The 21,186-nt window shown below is 42.7% G+C and overlaps 1 protein-coding gene across 16 annotated transcripts in view; it reads right to left on the bottom strand.

Annotated features, from left to right (window-relative positions):
- dip2ca (disco-interacting protein 2 homolog Ca) overlaps positions 1-21,186 on the bottom strand; it is a 92,338-nt gene that overhangs the window by 38,003 nt on the left and 33,149 nt on the right. For all 16 annotated transcript variants that reach the window (XM_028970265.1, XM_028970263.1, XM_028970279.1 and 13 more), the window contains exons 2-3: positions 7,460-7,531; positions 1,993-2,103 (exon numbers count right to left, since the gene is read on the bottom strand). In XM_028970265.1, coding sequence (XP_028826098.1) covers positions 1,993-2,103; positions 7,460-7,531 — 183 coding nt within the window. The remainder of the gene's footprint in view (positions 1-1,992; positions 2,104-7,459; positions 7,532-21,186) is intronic.

The raw sequence follows: 21,186 nt of genomic DNA on the forward strand, positions 1-21,186 counted from the left end.
TGTACAATAAATGTGGTTGCTGTTGCACTCAGACGAGACAATCAGATCAAAATCAGCGTAGAAAGGCTAATTTACCCTGACAGTTTACAGCCCTCAAGCCAAACCAGATGTATCCACAGCTCTGAAATAGTATAAAAAGTCAGGTCTACTGATTGATTGTGTAGCAATACAGCAATGGGGGTGTATGTGGGTGTCGTGTCCCTCTGACTCACCATGTGTTTCTGGGGTCCAGTGTGGAATCAGAGACACACGGCGGTTGTGGGTCCATCGCCACTGCCACGTGTATCCGCACACTCAGTTTGACCCTCCACCCCCTCACACACACACACACACACACACACACACACACACACACACACATACACACTAACCAGTCGAGCGTCTTGTTCAGCACACAGATAGTTCGAGTGCACAGATCTCCAGATTTTTTTGGTAAGACATTAGCGGCTTCATATTACACAGATTTGCAATTCTGTCTTGAAAAAACGTTCCCATGCCCATAGAAGAGAAAAAAAAAACTACCCACAGTTCAATGCTACAGCTAGGCTCTAGATACCAACAGAGTGACTTGCTTGCAGACGGGTCCATGCTTCATTTCCTCCTACTTGGCCGTGTTTTTCAGGCCAAATCACATCATAATGCCGCAAATATTGCAGGCACCTCTTAAAAGTTTGCTTCCTCCTTCAGAGCCTCTGATTGCTGTGCCGCAACCCAGCGCATCTCCGGAGAGAACCGATTAGCATCTCCCTCCGCAGCCATGAGTTCAAACAAAAGCGCCACGGAGGAAACAGATTCTGGATCGCTCAGCCCGCGATAAGCCCCACCCGCTCCTCGCTCCGCGTGTGTGTTTATGTGAGGGTGTCTGAAGATAAATTACAGAGCCCCATACCCTGTGCACTTTAAACGGGCGTGAAATCTTAAGAGTGAGCTTTGCCGACACATCTCAGGTCAGCGGCGGGCGAAGTTAAGGAAACTACTTTCTTGTGTGTAAATGTCAGAAGACTTGCACCAACGTCATCACGCCCCCGACATTCATGATTCCGCATGTTTATTTTTGGAAACTGGAGTACAGAAGGAACTGGTTTCAGCAGAAACACGGAGAACATCAGGATAACCGCCGGATATTTGGGCTTGCGCATTCTTTTGTGGGTCAATCTGAGGAGAACGGGACGAACATAGAAACACTTTGGTACATCGAGACTGCCCTCGATCACTACAGTGATTTATGGTGCAGCGGCAGAACAGACTATAATAGCTGTTCGGCTTCTAATACTGGAACTGCCTCATCTCTCTGAACTCTAGAACATCCTGAGAGCATCACATGAGAGATGCACCTGAGTTTAGGATGGATTACCACACCAAACCCAACTGTTCAGGCCCAGTTTGTCCAGACATACAGCATCATGTATTTTAGAATGTGACTGTTTGTTGGACGTCATTTGACCTGTAAATGCGAGAAACATGATCTGTTTATGACGAGCATAAACCCTTTTTTGCAAATTGGTGTGTTTTACACATGCCTCGATGGAGCATCGACTGACAGCAGCCATTATGCAGCTTTTACAGGACAAAATGTGAATGCCATGCAACCATTCACAAGTCCCACGTGGTGCTAAAAAGTGTGTGATCTTTTACTACTGATCAAGTTTTTGTGAAATATTGCATCCATGTTCAGGGGTATTCTCCTGCTTTTAGTTTTCGTGCCTCATCATCCCCTTGTACTAGTAATAAACAGTAAATATGGTAAACAGGCTGTTGAACTCTAGGTGATCCCATTCATACTCAAACTAACTAAGCATTTTATCCAAACAGCTTTAAGTGGATTACATTTTACATTTACATTTTTATCCATTTATCCTAAGCTGTAATGCAGAGTGAGTTGCATTCACTGATCACAGGTCAGTATGTTTGGGTTAATTGAGCTGCTCTGGAGAGCAGGATTAGTCAGAGTTGGGGTCACACCTAGCACTCCGTCAGACACAGAGGACTCACCTGATCTGTAGCGCTCATCCCGGGTTCCAGAGGAACGCCGGCGATGGTAGCGGGAGGCGGCGGAGGGGGCCATGGGGGGTCTGCGCTCATGTGCCATGGAGCCCTCCAGCCCTGGGACAGGAAGACAAATATATCAATTAAAGACGTGATAAAGAAGGGAGTAGAGAGTGAGGGATGAAACTTTACACAACACAGTTTTGAAGGTTTGCTTCTATCATAGATCTTTCTCGGGTATTTCTCACAGAACCTGAGGAGGCTCCGATGGAGGAGTGAACAACAGACGACGAGTTTCTGAACACCAGAGAGCTTTGTGCTCTCATTGTCCTCTCCCCCAATTATCCCATATATCTCTACATTTCTCTCCCCCTCTCGCCGCTAAATGCTCTCCATTCCCAGCCTGTTCTCTCCCTCCTCCCCTTTCTTCTTCATTCTTATTTCTTTTGCTCTGTCTCTCCCACGCATATGAATGCCTCTCTCTGTGTTATAAAGTGTGTGTTGGCGTCTGGCTTTTGGAGCAGGTTAATGCTGTGGTGATCAGACAGACTCACATGAGAGTGTGATCTGTGACTCTGCGCTGCAGTGTGTGTGTGTGTGTGTGTGTGTGTGTGTGTGTGCGTATGCATGAATCTCCATCTGCGGCAAGCAGCTCGTCACAACCTGCTTTTGAGACGGCCATGCGCGCAGCCTGAGAGAAATCGGTGACAGCGTCACCTTGTCGTCAGCTGACCAGATTTATGTAAGCTTTATAAGTCATAATATGAGACGCACTTCAATGACACACTTCTCCAAATGACGCCGGCTCTCCGAGATCCCAATCTGAGCGATGTACTTTAGAGCTGGTAAATGTAATTAGCGTGACAGGGGAGTTCATAACGTTGGCCATCAGTCTGTCATCAGTACAGAGCAATAGCACCAGGCTATTTTGCAAATCATGACTGCAGCACTACAGAGCAACCATTCATATATTATCATCATTACACAACTGCCTAACAACGGGTTTATAAATGGCCACAAAGCCAAAAAAGTTGGAAACGTCTAAAAAAATGAAAACTAACTCGGTCTATAATCAGCTGTAACCGTTGTTGCTAAGCAACATCCTTCAGTCAGCAGTCAGGTTTGGCAGCCGACACTTAGCACTGCGTGTTGTGACCGGTGAAACAGGGTAAATAAGGCGGAATGATATTTAAAGTGATGTGGCCAGAGGGCTATCATTGTGGGAATTCATCAGTACTCAGCCAATCACAGTGCAAGGTCAGAACCAACTCTAGTATAATAAAACAGCTAATTTCATTTCCAATCCACCTCAGCTGTATTTCTTACAATAGTTTCTAGATGTAACTGTCAAAAACTCACAATTTGACAATTTTACCATGACATGTCCATAGTAGACATTTTTAAAAGTTATATTTTATATTTAAAAATGACAGCTGCAGTCACATTAACCTATATACACATCTCTACCATGTGGTGTGATATATACCATGCACCCGATGGTATATATCACACCACTACAAAGGGCCAGCTGGAAACCAGTTGGGGCTGGGAGGACCTTTTTTTCAGCTCTGTTCTTTTGGAATTGCAATGCAATATTTTACAAACAGAAGCATCAGAATGCTATCAAAACAACAATAAAATAACAATAATAATGACTTGTAATTATTATTGATACACATTACAGTAAATCTTAATAATACATGTATATAATGTATTATTTTATATCAAAATCCTTTGATAGTTTGGGGATCTATTCTTAGATTGTGGTCCTATATTGTCACAGTGTATCTTATAACCAGTGATAAATAATCCCACTGACAAATTGTCATGAATATCTGTTTTACAACAACTATGGAGGATTACTGGTGTAGCATAAGAAAGCACTACTAGGTGATTGAAAGTGTTCAGATGATCAAGGTAACCTGTAGTTTATACACAAGGCCTATTTTATATAGTCTAGAAAGCTTTTATTTAAAAACTCATTAAACACAAGCACAGCTAAAGGGCACATATTACCCAATTAAAACATAAAACTAATTTAAAACATAATGTGACAGTCAAATATTCAGTGCAGCAATATGTTATGACATTCCTAGTGATTATTACTAGGATACGGTTTTAGGCCACATTGGACAGATCTAATACAGAATTGAACTGGTGCTGCACCGCCATGAGCCTATTTGTGAACTATCTCACCCATCGACCCGCTCCAAGTCACCACAGTAACAAAGGTCTAGAGCCTCAGGCCATTTCCACCAATCACCGTTTATTGAGTTAATAGCCTCTCCGGTCACTGTGCTTTTTGCAGGTTTTCCATGCTGGTAACCCAACAGGGCAGAACCAGTGCCAGCGTGCCGTGCCCAACCCCTTTGTCACTGACATAAGGCTTGCTTTGAGGACAGCACCCTGACTTTCATAACCATCCCAGGCAGCTGGTAATGACTTCATTACACAACTCACTACACCTGCTGGGGTCCAGAGTCAACTCACTGTGAGACGGATCCTCCACAGTGGCGTGATCTACGCTATCGTACTTCTTCACCTCGGATTCCCCTGCCGCTGCAACAAACCAAGTGCAACAGCTGCCGCCGCCTCCCCGGCGCAAGTGCACATGCCGGAGCTGCGATGATGTCATGTTCCTCGGCACTCGCAGGGATGACCGAACCGAAGACACAGCTTCTGTTGCCATGACAACGGCCAGCCTTACAAATGTGTCTCTCATCAACAATGCAGACAACACACTGGGCCCGCAGAACCTTGAAATGCCAAACTGGGAAGTTAAAATTGCACTTACCCAAAAGCATTCATGGAAACCGTCCATGCACACACATACACAGGCAGAAATGCATGCGCGCGCACACACACGCTCACACAAAGAAAGCAGTTCATCTTCAAACGGCTAGGACAGTGTCACAGACCCCAGAGATAAAATGAGCAATTACTTTGCAGAGGAACTCTTCATGCTAATGGCTGCAGCCTGTTCGCATTAGGTTCAGACTAATGCGATCTCGCTGTCTGACGATGGGAGACGCTCGGTGAGCGAGCCCATAACATTCCCAAGGGCACAGGGACACACATTCAGTCAAACTTTATCGATCGGTTTAAGCGTGTAGATTTCATGTAATGAGGCAAAGTCCTGCCCACTTGCAACGATGCACTCAACAGCCTCCTAGCCTGTAGGTACACATTAAACATTTTATTCACTTAGCTGATGTTCTAAACTCACAGCAAACTGCATTCACTAATCAAAGGAAATGCCTTATTGAGGGATACTAGTGTGACCCTTCAGTCACCCATAACCTGTAGACCTTAAATGGCCAATCAGTGGTCTGTTTCTTCATGCTAACAAAGAAGTGTCACTGCTATCTTGCCAGAAAATCGGGTGTAGGTGGCCAGGTTCTTATATCCCAGACCAGTTATTTAAAAGGCAGACGTACTGAGTCTAATAAAGAGGCAATTGATGGCATTCATTAAAAACCAACTATTTCAAAAAACCTCACACATTATGCACTTTTATAATGAATGCATCGGCTATGTTCAGTGTGAATGAGGCCATAATTATACATGTCATATATTTAAATATGCACAATAATGACAAGATGTCCCGCAGCCTAGCCAGAAACACGCCTGATCTGTGTAAACCTGAGCATATCCACATGCCGTACAACCTTCAGCTCACTTTGAAGTTCTGACATGCCTTCAAATAAATAAAACATCAAAGAAGTGTCTAATAACGAATCCTTGAGGGGGAGAGCTTGGCACTCTCAGTAGTCTATATGAAACTTTCCAAATGAACCGACGGAGAGGTCTGGACTATAAACACTGACTTGTATTGATCATCTAAGTGAATATTAAAAACAAATCATGCCCAGTATGCATCGGGTAAAGAGTGGAAACATCCTGTATGGATACCATCCTTTATAATACACTGCTCAAAAAATAAAAGAAACGCAAAAATAAGACATCCTAGATCTGAATGAATGAAATATTCTTATTAAATACTTTGTTCTTTACATAGTTGAAGGTGCTGACAACAAAATAACACACAGATTATGCATGTAAATCAACTTTATCAACCCATTTGATTTGGAGTCACACTCAAAATTTAAGGGGAAAAACACACTACAGGCTGCTCCAACTTTGTCCTTAAAACAAGTCAAAATGAGGCTCAGTAGTGTGCGTGACCTCCACATGCCTGTATGGCCTCCCTACAACACCCGGACATGCTCCTGATGAGGTGGCAGATGGTCTCCTGAGCGATCTCCTCCCAGACCTGGAACAAGCCACCCCACACCATTACTAACCCACTGCCAAACTGGTCATGCTGGAGGATGCTGCAGGCAGTACAATGTTCTCCACGGCGTCTCCAGACTCTGTCACATGTGCTCGGCCACATGTGCTCAGTGTGAATATGTTTCATCTGTGAAAAGCACAGGGCGCCAGAAGTGTATTTGCCAATCTTGGTGTTCTCTGGCAAATGTCAATCGTGCTGCACAGTGTTGGGCTGTATGCACAACCCCCACCTGTGGATGTTGGGCCCTCATATCACCCTCATGGAGTCTGTTTCTGACCGTTTGAGGTGACACATGCACATTTGTGGTCTGCTGGAGGTCATTTTGCAGGGCTCTGGCAGTGCTCCTCCTGTTCCTCCTTGCATAAAGGTGGAGGTAGAGGTCCTGCTGCTGGGTTGATGCCCTCCTACAGCCTCCTCCACGTCTCCTGATGTACTGGCCTGTCTCCTGGTAGCGCCTCCATGCTCTGGACACTACACTGACAGACACAGCAAACCTTCTTGCCACAGCCTGCATTGATGTGCATCCTGGATGAGCTGCATTACCTGAGCCACTTGTGTGGGTTGTAGACCCCTTCTCATGCTACCATTAGAGTGAAAACACCACCAGCATGGTGACCAAAACATCAGGCAGAAAGCATAGGAACTGAGAAGTGGTTTGTGCAACTGAGAAGTGGTGACCACCTACAGAACCACGCCTTTATTTCTAATTGCCTATAATTTTAATTTCTACCTGTTGTCTATTCCATTTGCACAACAGCATGTAAAATGTGTTGTCAATCAGTGTTGCTTCCTAAGTGGACAGAAGTGTGATTGACTTGGAGTTCCATTGTGTTGTTAAAGTGTTCCCATTATTTTTTTGAGCAGTGTACCTTGAAACAACAGTGCGCTGTGGCTGTATTGCAGGAAAGAAGGTGGGATCCAGTCCTCAGCAGAGTAAAAAAAAAATCCTTTGGGGAGCTCAACAGCAGATGCAGACACAGAAAATACTTGGGGAATACTGCAGTAAAAAAAATCAGCCCCAAACCCTTCTGGAAGTGCTAAAACCATCTGCTACTGGTGGTGCTTCGTCAGACACACCGGAGGTGTATAATTCCCTGAGAACAGAGCTTCTTGAGTTTAAAGATGAGCTGTTGTATCCCGCAGGAGGAGAGGAAAGGCGAGTAACCATGCAAAATTTACCTGGAGGCTGTGGCAGGTAGGCCCCGATTAGTTTTGCCCTCTTCTTTTCATAGCCTTTCTGAGTGATGTCTCCTGCCAACACAAACAGACAATAAATATTAAGTCAAATAAATAGATAAACAAACAGATGGAGAACGAAAGTAATCAGTAATCCTTAAAACATGATATAATAGCAAAGCATTTTCATAATAATAATAACAATGGAACACTGGAACTGTCCCATCATGGAACCTTTAATGAAAATGACTGTTTAGACGAAAAACCATTGAACTAATACATGGGGATGAATATTGAATATTAATGTATTTACACCAGCATTCCCAGTGGTGTGATGCCCACCAGCATCCTGCTGGGCACACATAGCCCTTAAACTCTAGGTACACACACATGTGGGTGTCCGAACTTCGCCCACGTATTATGTTAGTTACCTTTTTGTTCTGTAAATAAAGTCAGTTTTTGGAAATTTGCAAGTCCTTCGCCTTCACTCCCTCCCATTGGCATCACAAGTGCAATATCAGTAAACCAATTGTTTAAACAATTCATAATTGTATCTTGACATGTACTGAATATTTGTTATTAAAAACATGAATCCCACCATAGGAAGATTTTCTTAAGATGATAACATATACATATTTTACCAGCCAAAATAATGATTTCAGTAAACAATATATTCATAAATATATATATATATGATTCTGTGATATTCAATATACTGCATGACAGCTGCAATCTTTCGACTCAAGAAGAAAAATCTCCTTCTTCGATTTGATCACAAATCACAGCATTTTCAATCTGCTCACACACTGGTCCTGGGTACCGGTCAACATCTATAATGTTTCGCAATTAAATTCTTCGCTGTATAGGTTTTTTCGTTCCACCCATATATAGTCCTCCTCTCACCACAGCATGTTGTGTCATCATCAGAAACAAGCATTTTAAAGGAGCCCTTTTTGTTTTTTTGTAGACGGACCACTGCCAGCTTTCAGAGGGAGCTCCGAGAATCAATGTCACGCGTTGTGTAATGATTAATGCAACAGGGCTGCCTCTGTGACTCCTGTCACAAAGCATTAACCATCTGGGCCCCCTCATTTGGGTTGAAATTAAGGAGGGACCTGGTGCAGAACAGGTAAGGGAGCGCATTAAAAAAAAAAAAAGTCTTGCTACACCTAATGATGAAGCAGCCAGGGTAGAAGGCGCCACGCGGTATGTTTGGTTAGAACCCATTAGGACGATCACACGCCCACTCCTTGTTTGATCCAGTCTCGTCCTTTTCTGAGCAAGAGAACGGGCGTCTTTGAGCGGAAGCTCTCACTCCCTCAGAACCCGTGAGCCCACAGTGTTCAGGCTCTAGTGATGAAGATGAATCAGATGCTCAGGCCCGGGGACGAGGGCGCGTCAGAGAGTTTTAAAAACCAGAAAAAAGCAGCATGATTCACTTCCTCACGCCCCCACACACTGCCAATCAAGAAAGCCCTTCACTTCGTAGCGGCGGCTCTGCCATTCCGTCCCTGCCTCCTTCCCTCCTGTGAGAAAAAGGCCTCGTAAATTTTGACACCTCCGGCTCTCAGCCCCGGGTCCTGAGCAAATTGAAACCCAGGGCACACGCGCACAGGCTGCAGAACAACGGCACTCTCAGATGAGCTGAAGCTTTGTGGGTCTGTAGAGAAAAGCAGGCCAGGCTTCCGAAAGACTCACACTGCAGCGCCGCACTATTTCTAAATCACGTCTTGTATAGACCGGTCATGGCTTTACCGCTTAAAACCGCTTAAAATGCTGGGGAAAATACTAAACATAAATAAACAGATCTGTTCCAAAAAGGTGGCGATGTTCTCAAAGAGGATAAAAAATAAGCCCATAATATCTGGACTCGTAAACATGTATTACTGGTATTAGTACTGGGCAATATGCCCACCATATCCATAACCTTATTTCTGAACATAATAAGCCATAAAACTGTATATATAATTGAATATGATTTTAGCACTATTCATTATGCATGAAATGAAAGTGAAAGTGAAGTGATTGTCATTGTGATACACTGCAGGACAGCACAAGATGACACAATGAAATGTGTCATCTGCTTTTAACCATCACCCTTGGTGAGCAGTGGGCAGCCATGACTGGCCCCCAGGGAGCAGTGTGTGGGGACGGTGCTTTGCTCAGTCTGTTTCCTTACCTGCTAGGCCACCAGTGCCACATGTAGTTGAAATTTTGTTTAATTGCAGTCTGTATTTTGTGACACTCCTGAACATTCGGTTAGAAGTTTAACATTTCAATGACCTTTTTTTTTGACAGCTCTAGTTGGGTACACAAAAGCACATGATCTGTTAGTTCAAGGAATAAAAAAAAGTAGTGGAAAGGTCGGCAAAAGCTATTTGTCTGCGAGCTGTTTTGCAGAAACTACAGGTTTCCACATCAAGACTTCAAGACTTTTTATTGTCATTGTACAGTTACCTGGACAATGAAATTTGCTGGCAAGACCACAAAACAAAACACTACATACACAATATATGGGTACAAGAGACATGGGGGCTAGGGCTTTGGTCAGTAAAAATAAGTGAAACATTTTGGCTAAATTGGTAATTGCACATTACCAGGATATTGCGCAAGGGCCATAGTCAATACCAGCAGGAAGAAAATGGAGGTGGTCTTTTATGATCGCCCATATCTCCTTATCAAAAGGAATACAAAAATGTCTCTTGTGTCCCTGGTGTATACAGCTCTTCCTGGGTGTATGGCTTTGGACCAACAGCAACAAATGGGTCAATAAAGCACCATGGAATGGCATCTAAACCCATCAAGAGAGACACATGTGTCTGTGCAACTGTTTGTGTGTACATGTGGTTGGATGACTTTGCTGTCACTCCACTCAAAACTAAAGCAGATAAATGGAGAGGTTGTGCTTCCCTACATTCTGTTTAGTCTGAGATCATCGGAACGGATGAAAGCAAATATGTGCAGTCAGAACCACTTTTAAATGAAGGATTGCTTCCGTGTCCATGGTAATAAGTAATGGAAGTTGTTCTAACAATTCAAACTTTCTCTATAGGTTTGCTCCTTCTGCAAAGAACCAAGGTCATATCAGGGTTATTAGGAATCAGCTCGGGTCAGGGGCTTTCCTGTATTTTATTCTGAAGTAACTAAAGTCATGCTCCGGTGGTTTTTTTCCAGGGAGTGTCCCACAATCAGTCAAAAAAATTGCCTGCACGAGCCAACCAATTTAAAATCATGGATAAGAATAAAGCTATATTATCTACATGTTTCAGAAACTTAGCGGTAACGTAAGAGATGGTGGAAACCTGTTCACAATAATTCACATTTACACATTTTCACTGTTTAGGAGTGTATTTTAAAAAATGGATGGACTTTAAACATATCATTACTTAAGCCATAAATATCAGTGTTAAACATTCTGCAGCACGCAGACATTCGCCCATAAATTCTTAATGCAGAATAAGCAGCCTAGACTGCAAACTCATGTGGCATTCCTTTACATTTCTTTACCCGTGTGCCTGGTGTGCAAAATGCATACAGGTCGGCCGGCTGGGTAGGGAGTGGCCCCCACCCATAAGCAGGGTTCTGCTGGTGAATATACAATACCAAACACTTCGGACTTGAGGGACAAACTCTTAGCAGGTGGCATTCTAGCACTACACATATAGGGGGTTGATCTTGGAGAGGTGTGGTGGTTTTTCCAGCAGAAACCAGAGGAGGTAAACGATGTCACAGGGCCACACGCCAGGCAGACAGGATACTGTGATGTCATCAGTTTCCTGTTTGGTGTGAAATAGTATTCCATATGGGCCCAATCAGGGACAGCCTGGCCTCTGATAGGGAGAAACCGGTGTGTGAGGGTGTGTGTGTGTGTGTGTGTGTGTGTTCCTCATATTAGTGCTTTGGTTTTTCCAAAAAAAAAAAAAAAAGAGAAAAATATAGACTTTCTTCTAGCACAGAGTAAATGAGATCATCCATCATATTTACACACCAACTGCATCTTTTCCTCTGACAATCTCCAAGGCAGGAAAAAAAAAAAAAGAAAAACAGTAAGCTATGAGTTTTAACTCCCCAAGCAAGCCAGACCATGTCGCAAAACAAAAAGACCAAAAGACCTGCAGGGGGGACTGCTGCTCACCACAATTAAATCCAAAATGTCACTGAAGTAGCCCAAATGACCCTGATTATCTTCCACAATTCTCAGCTCAAGGGTGGTAAAAGGTTTAATTAGCAGTTAGTTACAGGTCGTTTGGATTTTTTCTACTGCTTTTATTGAGATTGCATATTTTGGTTCCTTAATTTTTTCTTTCTAATCAATGTTCATAATTCTCATACAATAAAAACTATATTTTATTATGAACAACTGAAAACTTCAATGATTCTTATTAGCACATATTGCTTTTTTTTTTTATTTCTAAAATTATGAATGCATCAGTAACAATTTGTTTTTTTATTAAATTTTAGTTTTTGGTAAGTGCACATTTGCTTGGCTGAAATTCCTTGGAATAATTCACTCTGTTATTTGCTCAATAACACCGGACTGTTGCAGGTTTGATTAGGCATGGTCACAACCAGACATTACCCACCAGAACACTGGAGCAGCAACTGCACAGGAAAGACCTGAAGCAAAGTGAAATACATGATGTGCGCGGAGGGACGAGGTTTTCCCTGACCTCTACAGAGATTGGGCCATGATAAGGCAACAGCGTGTGTCAATATCTACTCTTGCCATGGGCGCAAAAAAAAAAAAAACAACACTTTGAGATAACAGGAACCGCAGCACGTTGACAGGAAGGGCCGCTGTCGACTGTTTCAATTCTGACAGGCTTATCAGATTAGATACATCCACTGCGCTTTCATCCACACCAAATGTTGCATACGATACAAATATCGCAGCGGGGAAAAAAAACAACACAGTCAAAACTGCGCGGCTGACGTTCAATTATAATAACTATTACAATGGCAATTAACAATTTTGGACAAGGAACAAGCAAGAGCGAGAGTGTAACTATAGTGACAAGGAAGATGGAAGGAAAGAGGGATGGAGGGAAGGAGAAGAGGAAAAGAGGCCGCATGAGTAAAAGCTCTGTTCTCCCCCCGGGGGAACCCGGGCTGCTGAAATCCAGACAAGTCCCGTTGCAGGAAGAACTTGCAGGAAGTGCAGCACATCCAGGTGCATTCAGCTGAATGGTCTCTACAGAGATGGAGTGAAAAAGGCAAACAGGGACCATCCATCCATTCTTCCAGGCCCGCTTACGCATGTCAGGGTTAAATGGAAGCAGGATCCTAACTCCTGGATCTAGCCAGTCCATCACACACACCCTTTTACAACTGCACTGGTGCCGGGCTTGGCTCCCCATTTGAAAAAGTAAAATGTCCTAGGCGGTAGGAGGATCTGTGGACTATGGTAGAAAACAAATGAAGAACAGGCAACCTCAAAAAAGGCTGGGACCTGAAACTTGGTCTCCTTGCGGAGAGGGACAAGCACTAAATGCTGTGCCACAACACCGCACCCACATATCAGAAATGTGTTTTTTTGAAGGTGTAATTATCCCCAGAGTGCTTGTGTAGACATTCTAGTGTACAAATCATGCAATTAATTACATTATTATTAAACAGGAGCCCCATTTAAATCATTAATTTCCTTGTGTCATAATGGATTCCAGCTACATTATACCAGAACTTCATCATCCATATTTATCCGTCGTTCATTTTCAACAGGTCTTATCATTTTACAGCTTTACAAGCTTGGGCATGCGGTGTGCATGTAAAACCAGTGTTGATTGGCAGGGTGAACGACAGCGGCGCGGCCATGACTGATAAAGAGAAAGAGAGGGAGAAACGGCAGAATAACGAACGGGAGATCATAATGCAACAAGGCCCTCCCTGTCTGTTGCTGCCTGATTTGGTAGGTTGAAAGCCAGAGCAGCTGATATTGCAATCAGTCCCCATGCCCTGTGGGGACTTAAGCTGGCGCACCGCAGAGACATGTGGCAAACAGAGCAGCAGACTTAGCGTTCCTTGATGGCCGTGTCTGTTAAATACGGCTTTAATGGTGCGTTTTAATGAAAGAAGGTCCATGGGACTGAGAAACCCCAGTTCAGTGAGCGGATATTAAATCTGCCACTGTATCATGGGGAAATTTCAAATATGAACTACTTCACAGTAGTTATGAAGGTTATAAATGCATATTTTAATAATGTGACTTTAAAAAAATAAATAAATATCAAAAACCTTAATAAACCTTAATATCACAAAGATACGGACCAGATGTAAAGATCCAAAGAGTCTGTAGAATGACTCAGAGTACTGGTACTTAAGTGTAGGACTAATAAAGGGCATCTGTCTAAAGTGTGATTTAAAGGCCACAGGTTACCACATCAATCAGCATAATTCCTCCAGGGTTCAGAGTTCAACAAGGCCTCCGCAATCAGTAACAGAGTTAGGCTTTTCCTGAGTAAAAACAGTAGAAGGGCTGGGTGATATGGCCTCGGTTTTAACATTACACTATGCAATGGTTAAAATATCCAGAACACAGAGCATTAAATTGTAGACATGACATACAAATACGGCTGCACGGTATGAACGGTATAAACATAAACATAACTGTATGAAACATAAATTTGACTAGTGGTCCTTCTATATTATTATGCCATATCGCACTGTGCTATGTACACGCTTGTCTGCATGATGATATGTCATAAAGTCCACATGCAGCTCTTTCTTGTATAAAATGAAGTTAACTGCAATATTTTGAGCCATGAGCCTCTTGTTCAATCATGTATCATTATACCTGTCACTGGTTCACTAAATAATATTGAAAACAAATTTTGTTCAATAAATTCATTAATAAGGGCTAAGCCAGCTGTCATCTACAGAAAAAATGTAATTACTGTCTGATTAGCCAGTTATCATCTCCCAGTTCTAATATGATTTGTAATATTTTGAGAGCAAGTGGAATTATCAATAACTCCAGCACCTGACTGAAGTGTTTATAAGCTTTGGGTAAATACAAGGAAATTAATTGTCAGTCACTTGAATGTGTATTCATGCACACTAGAAAAATTGAAATTGATAGTCTGGTCGTAATTTCAAAGCTCTCACACTCTCACTTTCAATTGCCTCTGTTCATCAACATCTGGCCCAGGGCACAGGGCATAGACCCATTCAAGACAGGACACCAGCCCACCACATGGCACAAAAACCATTCACACACACATCTACGGCCAATCAGATATCAGGATGTCAGGGGTGGGGTTCACTTGTGGACGGACAGGAGAAGAACTGTGGAGCGTGGATCGCCTGCGTATGTAATGTAGGTGGGAGACAGCAGGTGAGGGAGAGCAGGGCTGGGGATGGAGGCACGGGTTACGGTGGCGTAGATCTAGCTGAAGACCTCAGGCTTGAGAATAGTAAACGAGCCTGGTTTATGCACAGAAGAGACAGGCTCATCGGAGGCAGAGGCAATCGGGTGGTCAGGAACGGAGAGTGTGTTCGGTATTGTAAGAATGGACATCACGGGACCATGCCTTTTGTCTTGCATAACAGCTGTCTGCAGGGGGAGGTGTGACATTCCTGTGTCGACGGTTGTGGGTGAAGATTCGGCACCTCTGTTTTACATGCCTTTTGTCTGACGGCATGGTGTGAAGTGTCAGCCGTCAGGACCGCCCACCCTCTTTGTCTTCCCCAAATGGGAGGCACCGGGGGGCGTGACATCAGAAACAACAGGTTCTGATTTGTCAGTGACAACTTCCTGTAGGCCAGGGGTATAAAGGTCTGCTCACATGTGGAAAAGGGACTCTGAGCTTTCTTGCTCAGGGGGTTTTCCATCGGAAGCCGGAATGCTTCTGAGTCTTTCTCTCCCCCTCTTTTTCTCTTCTCCCTCTTTACTCTTTCTTCTCATTTTTATTTTCACTGTAACCTTGGTACCTTTTTACATTCAATATTCACATGTAACTACAATAATTATTTACCGGTGTTAATAAATTAGAAACTGTTCATTTTTAACCTCTATTGTGCCATGCCTCTTTCTGCCAGGTAACATCAAATTGGAGTGGTTGAATACAGTGCTTTGTGTGGAGGGAGAAAGAGTTTTTCTACACACTCTATTCTCTTCTCCCACACCACATGGTCTTTTTTATAGTATCATTCAGATCAGGCAGGCAGTTCAAGGGCCGTTTAATCCATCATTGGTCAAACAGGGGTAAAGGCAAGACGAAAACGTGTATAAATTTGTCTCCATCTGCATCCAGGTCGTCGGGCATATGGGTGGTAGTAGCCTAGTGTGCCCCCTACGAGCCCAGCCGTGAGCCCATGGCGACCATGACACCAGATTCAAAACCACAACTTTCCCACACCATGAATTCCGTAACAGAAAACTGGACGAGAACAAGAGTCTATATAACTACACAATGGCCTGTGCAAGCTGTCAGCAGCCTACCAATACCTTTTTACTGCGTGCTTCCTGTTCGCTTCACTTATCCATAACGTACCATGACAGTGGGAAGAAAAGAGAGGCTGCCGTCTCGACACGCTTGGCTGTACACAAGAACTCTTCCTTGTCAAATAAAAGAGGGTTGTGATTATGATGTGCCCCTCTGTTAGTTTCATGTTTGCTGATGAACCTTGACACAGTGTGACAGACAGGGACAGCAGACAACGGACCGCATCCCGACGCTGCAGCTAAGTCACTGACATTATTCCCTGTTCACAATACTTTAGCTGATGCTCTCAGCGGTGGTTTACATGTTCACTGGTAGGTCTGGGCAACATATAAATGATCGAGCTGTCATCAAATAATCTTATAATTAATTTTTTTTTATATAATGGACAAGCACGTTTTATCAATATGTTTCTGGGTCATCAATGCAGTAAAATTATAAAAGAAAAAATTTAATAGATGCTTGTTACATGTACAAATCATGTTGATTTTCTGTTAAACGCAGTTTTGGATTTTGGAGACCAGAAAGGGGGGGGGTATCTAAGATCTGAGGGCCTTGTAAATTTGATTACAATAGCAATACACATATTTGATACACATATAGTTGCATTGAATTGGGCCGTCTATGGAAGCGAATGCGGAAATAGAGCCACCATCTTGGTTCACCATTTAAATGAACTATCAGGGTTAAAGTGGCAAACAGAATTAAAGGACCATAAACCAGCACATTTGAGAAGTGGTTTCTATTGTCTTGGTTTTGTTTCAAATGTCAGACTTTTTTTTTGTGTGTGTTTGTGACCGAGCTGTGAATAAATTGATAGAGAAATGGTTTTTGAACCTTTTTGAGGTATTTTTTAATTCAGAATAAACTTAAACTACACCCCTACTACATGCAGAACAATGCAAATACAAGAAACACAAAAAGGCCAGCAATGTACGCTGAAAGACCCTGGCAATCTTCATGATGAACCCTGTGGCTTTACCTCTCATACATTTATATTTACGCTTTTATTCAAAGCAACAGGCATTTGTATGGATTTGTGGAGAACTATAGACAATGAACTGCAATGAACTGTACAGGTTTCAGTACAGAAGCCGTGTCTTTCCTATGGGGTTAGCTGTAACCCACCAGCCTGATTTTATAACTTTGGAAAAAAATCGATAAGACAATGATCTAAATATAAAACATATAGAATTTACAGTACAGAAGCTGTTCCTTTCCTATGAGGCGGGGGTGACAAGACAGATGCTCAGGTCAATAACATGAACAATGTTATTTGTCAAACAAAACATTTTGATAAAATAAAATTTTACCTAGCCATAATTGCTTGCATTGTTTTACTTCCTTAGCATTTATGCTACTGACTTGAAGACCCTCAGGTAGTAAGGTGAGTTCACAGGTGAGTGTGTTACCCACTAGGCTACCACCACTTCTTTTTATAGTCTGTACAGGTATTTAAGTTTTAGTTCAAATATATATTTAGAAAATTCTTGTGTAATGTACAATACATCAATATTCATAGTTTTGTAATTTCATGAACACATGGAAAAAGTGAATATCATGATATAGCCAAGCTATTAATTATTACTATTATACTTTGTATATCTGTAATTGTTGAATAATGAGATGACGTTTGTATGAAATGCCAAGTCCAATCCTTGTTGCCTATAATAGACATATTCCTCTACACAAACATTTTGCTTTGCCAGAGATGGACAACACATGCTGATGCTCATTTGCATTTAGATGAGCTGGTTAAGGCTATGGACCACCCGCCGTGGTCAAATCCAAAAATCTGTTTAACTGAGAAAAACCAAAAAAACCAACCATGCCAGTGGTCGCCACGCGCAGAGAGCAGGGCAAGGAGAAGTAAACGTCATGATGAATCAATCCAAATGGAATTTCACACTGTGAGTGGCATCAACCAATGAGAACTGACAAGACAGCTGAATACAAGGCTGCAGAATCAAACCCCTGGCTTCTAAAAAGAGGAAGGAGGCTGCAGTTCCACACGAGGGAATCTTTCTATTACGTTTGGGGTAATCAACTTCTGATATGTAGATGTGGGCCACATCCCCACCCTGTGAAATACCCAGAGCACAATGCAAATGGAAAGATTATGAAAAAAAAAAAAAAAAAACATACACATTTTCATAACTCCAGTAAACAAAGGAACGTGATAATTTTTTTCTAGATGAACCAGTTATTCCAGCTTTGTGTATAACTGTTCCCTTCAGAAGCACTAAAGCAATCACCTTACGTACAATAACAAATCACATCCGGTGGCCCACAACCAAACAAATTATTGCTGACTTTCTTTTGGTTACAAAAAAAAAGGAATATACCCGTAATTTGGTTATAAATTATCAGTAATACAAGCTGATTCGTTCAAACTGGCAATTCTGTTCCGATGAGCTTGGAGATGAATATAATCAATGGCCAACATGCAGGCAGCACTTTGGGTATGGTTGCCTTCTCTTCTCGTTTTCTCCTGGACAGTAAGTGTTCTGCTGGCACAGAGTGCTAAGTCGTTTTAGCAGAACTCAATAAAGTGGCCCGATTGGATGTTGGCGTGCACTGGATTCTACTCAATCAAATGAAAACGCATTACCAGGGGCGGCATTCAATCCAAACGACGTGGCATTTGTCAACTGCCTGTGCACAACTTTTGAGGGCTTCCTTCTTTTGGCTGAGCTCAGTGGAGCTTTGAAAGAAAACCACTTATCGGACTGTAGAGATTGATAAAGATTTCCCCGTCGCATCACATCAAGAGCTGCCACTACGGATCTAATGAAGCCAGTTATACCACGAGGATCAGAATAAAAGAGATTTTACGTCAGCTAGACATTACCTTTCTCCAATAAATAGTGTTTCTATGCAACGTTACAGCATGAGCATGATGAGAGTAGGTCTGCAGGAAAACCATGTGACGGTCTGCAAACAGAAGCATTTCTGCTGCATTTAAACTTGCACACAAAGTATCCGAAACAGGACCTGTGACCTCAGACAACATGCCTTATGACCTGTCACACTGACATTTATGAGTCTTCAGAAACAAGGAACTGGATAAACTGTGCATGAGTGTAAATAAACTAACAGAATATACATACTCATTTGTGTACAAATGTATACTTAATGAAACACATAAGCGTTTCACTTACATGTACTGTACATATTCGAAATCATTCATTTTTTTTCATTGTTTTTTCAAAACTCCACATACAGTACATTCATTGCACATAAAGTGAAATATTGCTGATCAGAAAATCAGAATAAGAAATCAGAACTACTGTGATTATTTGAATTTTACGTACAATAAAAAAGTGCAAGTGTTCTGATTTCATTTTAGATGACTGTATAGTACACTGGGACTTTGTCTTTTAGAGTAGTGGTTCTCAACCTTTTTTTCCCAAAGCCCCAAAGTGTCTAAGACAAGCCCGGACCCCCAACCCCTATTCCTTCCCGCATACACTCATTAAAAGAACAAAATCATTAATTACAACTTTTACTTGCAAAAAATAAAGAGCAGTTGTAGTTTTTTTGCTCTTTGCTTTACACTGTAGGCTATATAGTCTATATATTATCCTATTGAGTGTGTTATAGGGATTTTATAGATGTAATGTTTACAAATATAATTTTTGCTACCTCGGCGCAGATGAAATTGTGCGGACCTCCTGTGATCTCTAGCACCCCCCCCCCCCAACCCCCAGGGGGTCGTGCACCCCAGGTGGGGAACCACTGTTTTAGATGAAAAGCTCTGAGCAGAAGTGCAAATTGGTCGTCCTGGGAACATGGAAAGGTTGCTCAGGAATAAAGTGGTAATGAAGATCAAGCGCAAATCTTTATTATATGCAACAACAGCATCAACCATGGGCAAGGACACTGTGCTCCTCCTCATTAACCTACACTGGTGACAGCAGGTGACTGTTCGGCCCTGCATGTTGTTGTATTAACTGAGAGCGCAGCAATAAAAGAGGCTACATTGAGCACTAATGGAGTCCAGGAACAAGGCCTCAGCACAGCGTGGTGACACTTTTGTACGGAGGTAAGACAGCCTTTGTTTTAATTCGCTGCATGCTCTGAGTAACCTGGCAAATAAACACACGTTTAACAAGAATGACGTCAGCACAGAAACCGAGGAGCGACAGACAGACGTGTGTGTGTGGACGGATTACGTGTTAGGAATGTAGGTGGCAAATGCTAATCAAACGCTGAGTAATAATGGCACAACCGGGCCATCGGCAGCTGCCGTGGCCGAGGTAAAGGCCGCCTGGGCGGAGGGGCAGGGGGTGGTTTTCACTTGGTCAGCTCTCAGCGGGAGGCTGAAAGTAATAACGAGAGGATGACGTAAAGAGAGTTTGGGTGCAGACCAAAGACTTGTGAGGCGAGTGTTGCCATGGCGATAAATCCATTGTAAAACACTGTCATAAATAATGTGACAATCTCTGAAAATATGTTTGCTCATTCAACTGATCACCTCAAAGCAGGGGCCTGAGGGGACTAACGAGAGGATGACATGAGTTTGGGCATAAACCAAGGACTTCACCTGCAGGGCCTGAAAAACATCATGCCGCCACACCAAATGTTACCATGGTGATAACTTGTGTCATCATCAATAGGCTTGAGAGTGTGAAAAAGGCATAAAGTGTAAAAAATGTGTACTTCCTGTGCACTTACCTCAATTTAACAATATTTTACTATGTCTTAAGTTAACACACGGTGCTAAATCTTTAGCTTTAATTAAATTGTTCTGCTTTTATGTTTTGCAAAATGTCCCCACAGGCAAAAAAAAAATTCCATTTCATTTTTAAATTTGCGGGGATGTTTAGTCCGGCCTAAAATATCACACACATAAACACACACACACACACACATTTGCATCAGCAGTGCATGACTAAGGCAAACAGCATACTCATAAACCCCAGACCTCCTCAGATTTTTCACGAGCCATTTAAAACCCCCACAAAGGGTCAGCGACTTAACTACCCCCCCCAATTCCACTCCAGTAATAACCCCACCCCTTAACTATTAATCTCAAGCCCTGCTCATTAAGATAACAGACCCGGGAGCATATCCTGTTTTTTAATTAAGGCGCACTCCGGGGGAGGGTGGGACACCTCGGATACCTGTCAATCCACTCAAGTGCAAGCACTATTACTAAATGGGAGTAGGATTGCCATCCAATTCATTTGCACTCTCCGCTAGCGAAGGGATACATGCTGGGGATGCCGCTGTCAGGTGACCTTGACAGCTTCTTACTCAGCCTGCAGGCCCCGAATCGTCCATACTGCC

This window comes from Denticeps clupeoides, chromosome 2 (genome assembly GCF_900700375.1).
Source record: "Denticeps clupeoides chromosome 2, fDenClu1.1, whole genome shotgun sequence".
In the NCBI taxonomy this organism is placed as follows: domain Eukaryota; kingdom Metazoa; phylum Chordata; class Actinopteri; order Clupeiformes; family Denticipitidae; genus Denticeps; species Denticeps clupeoides.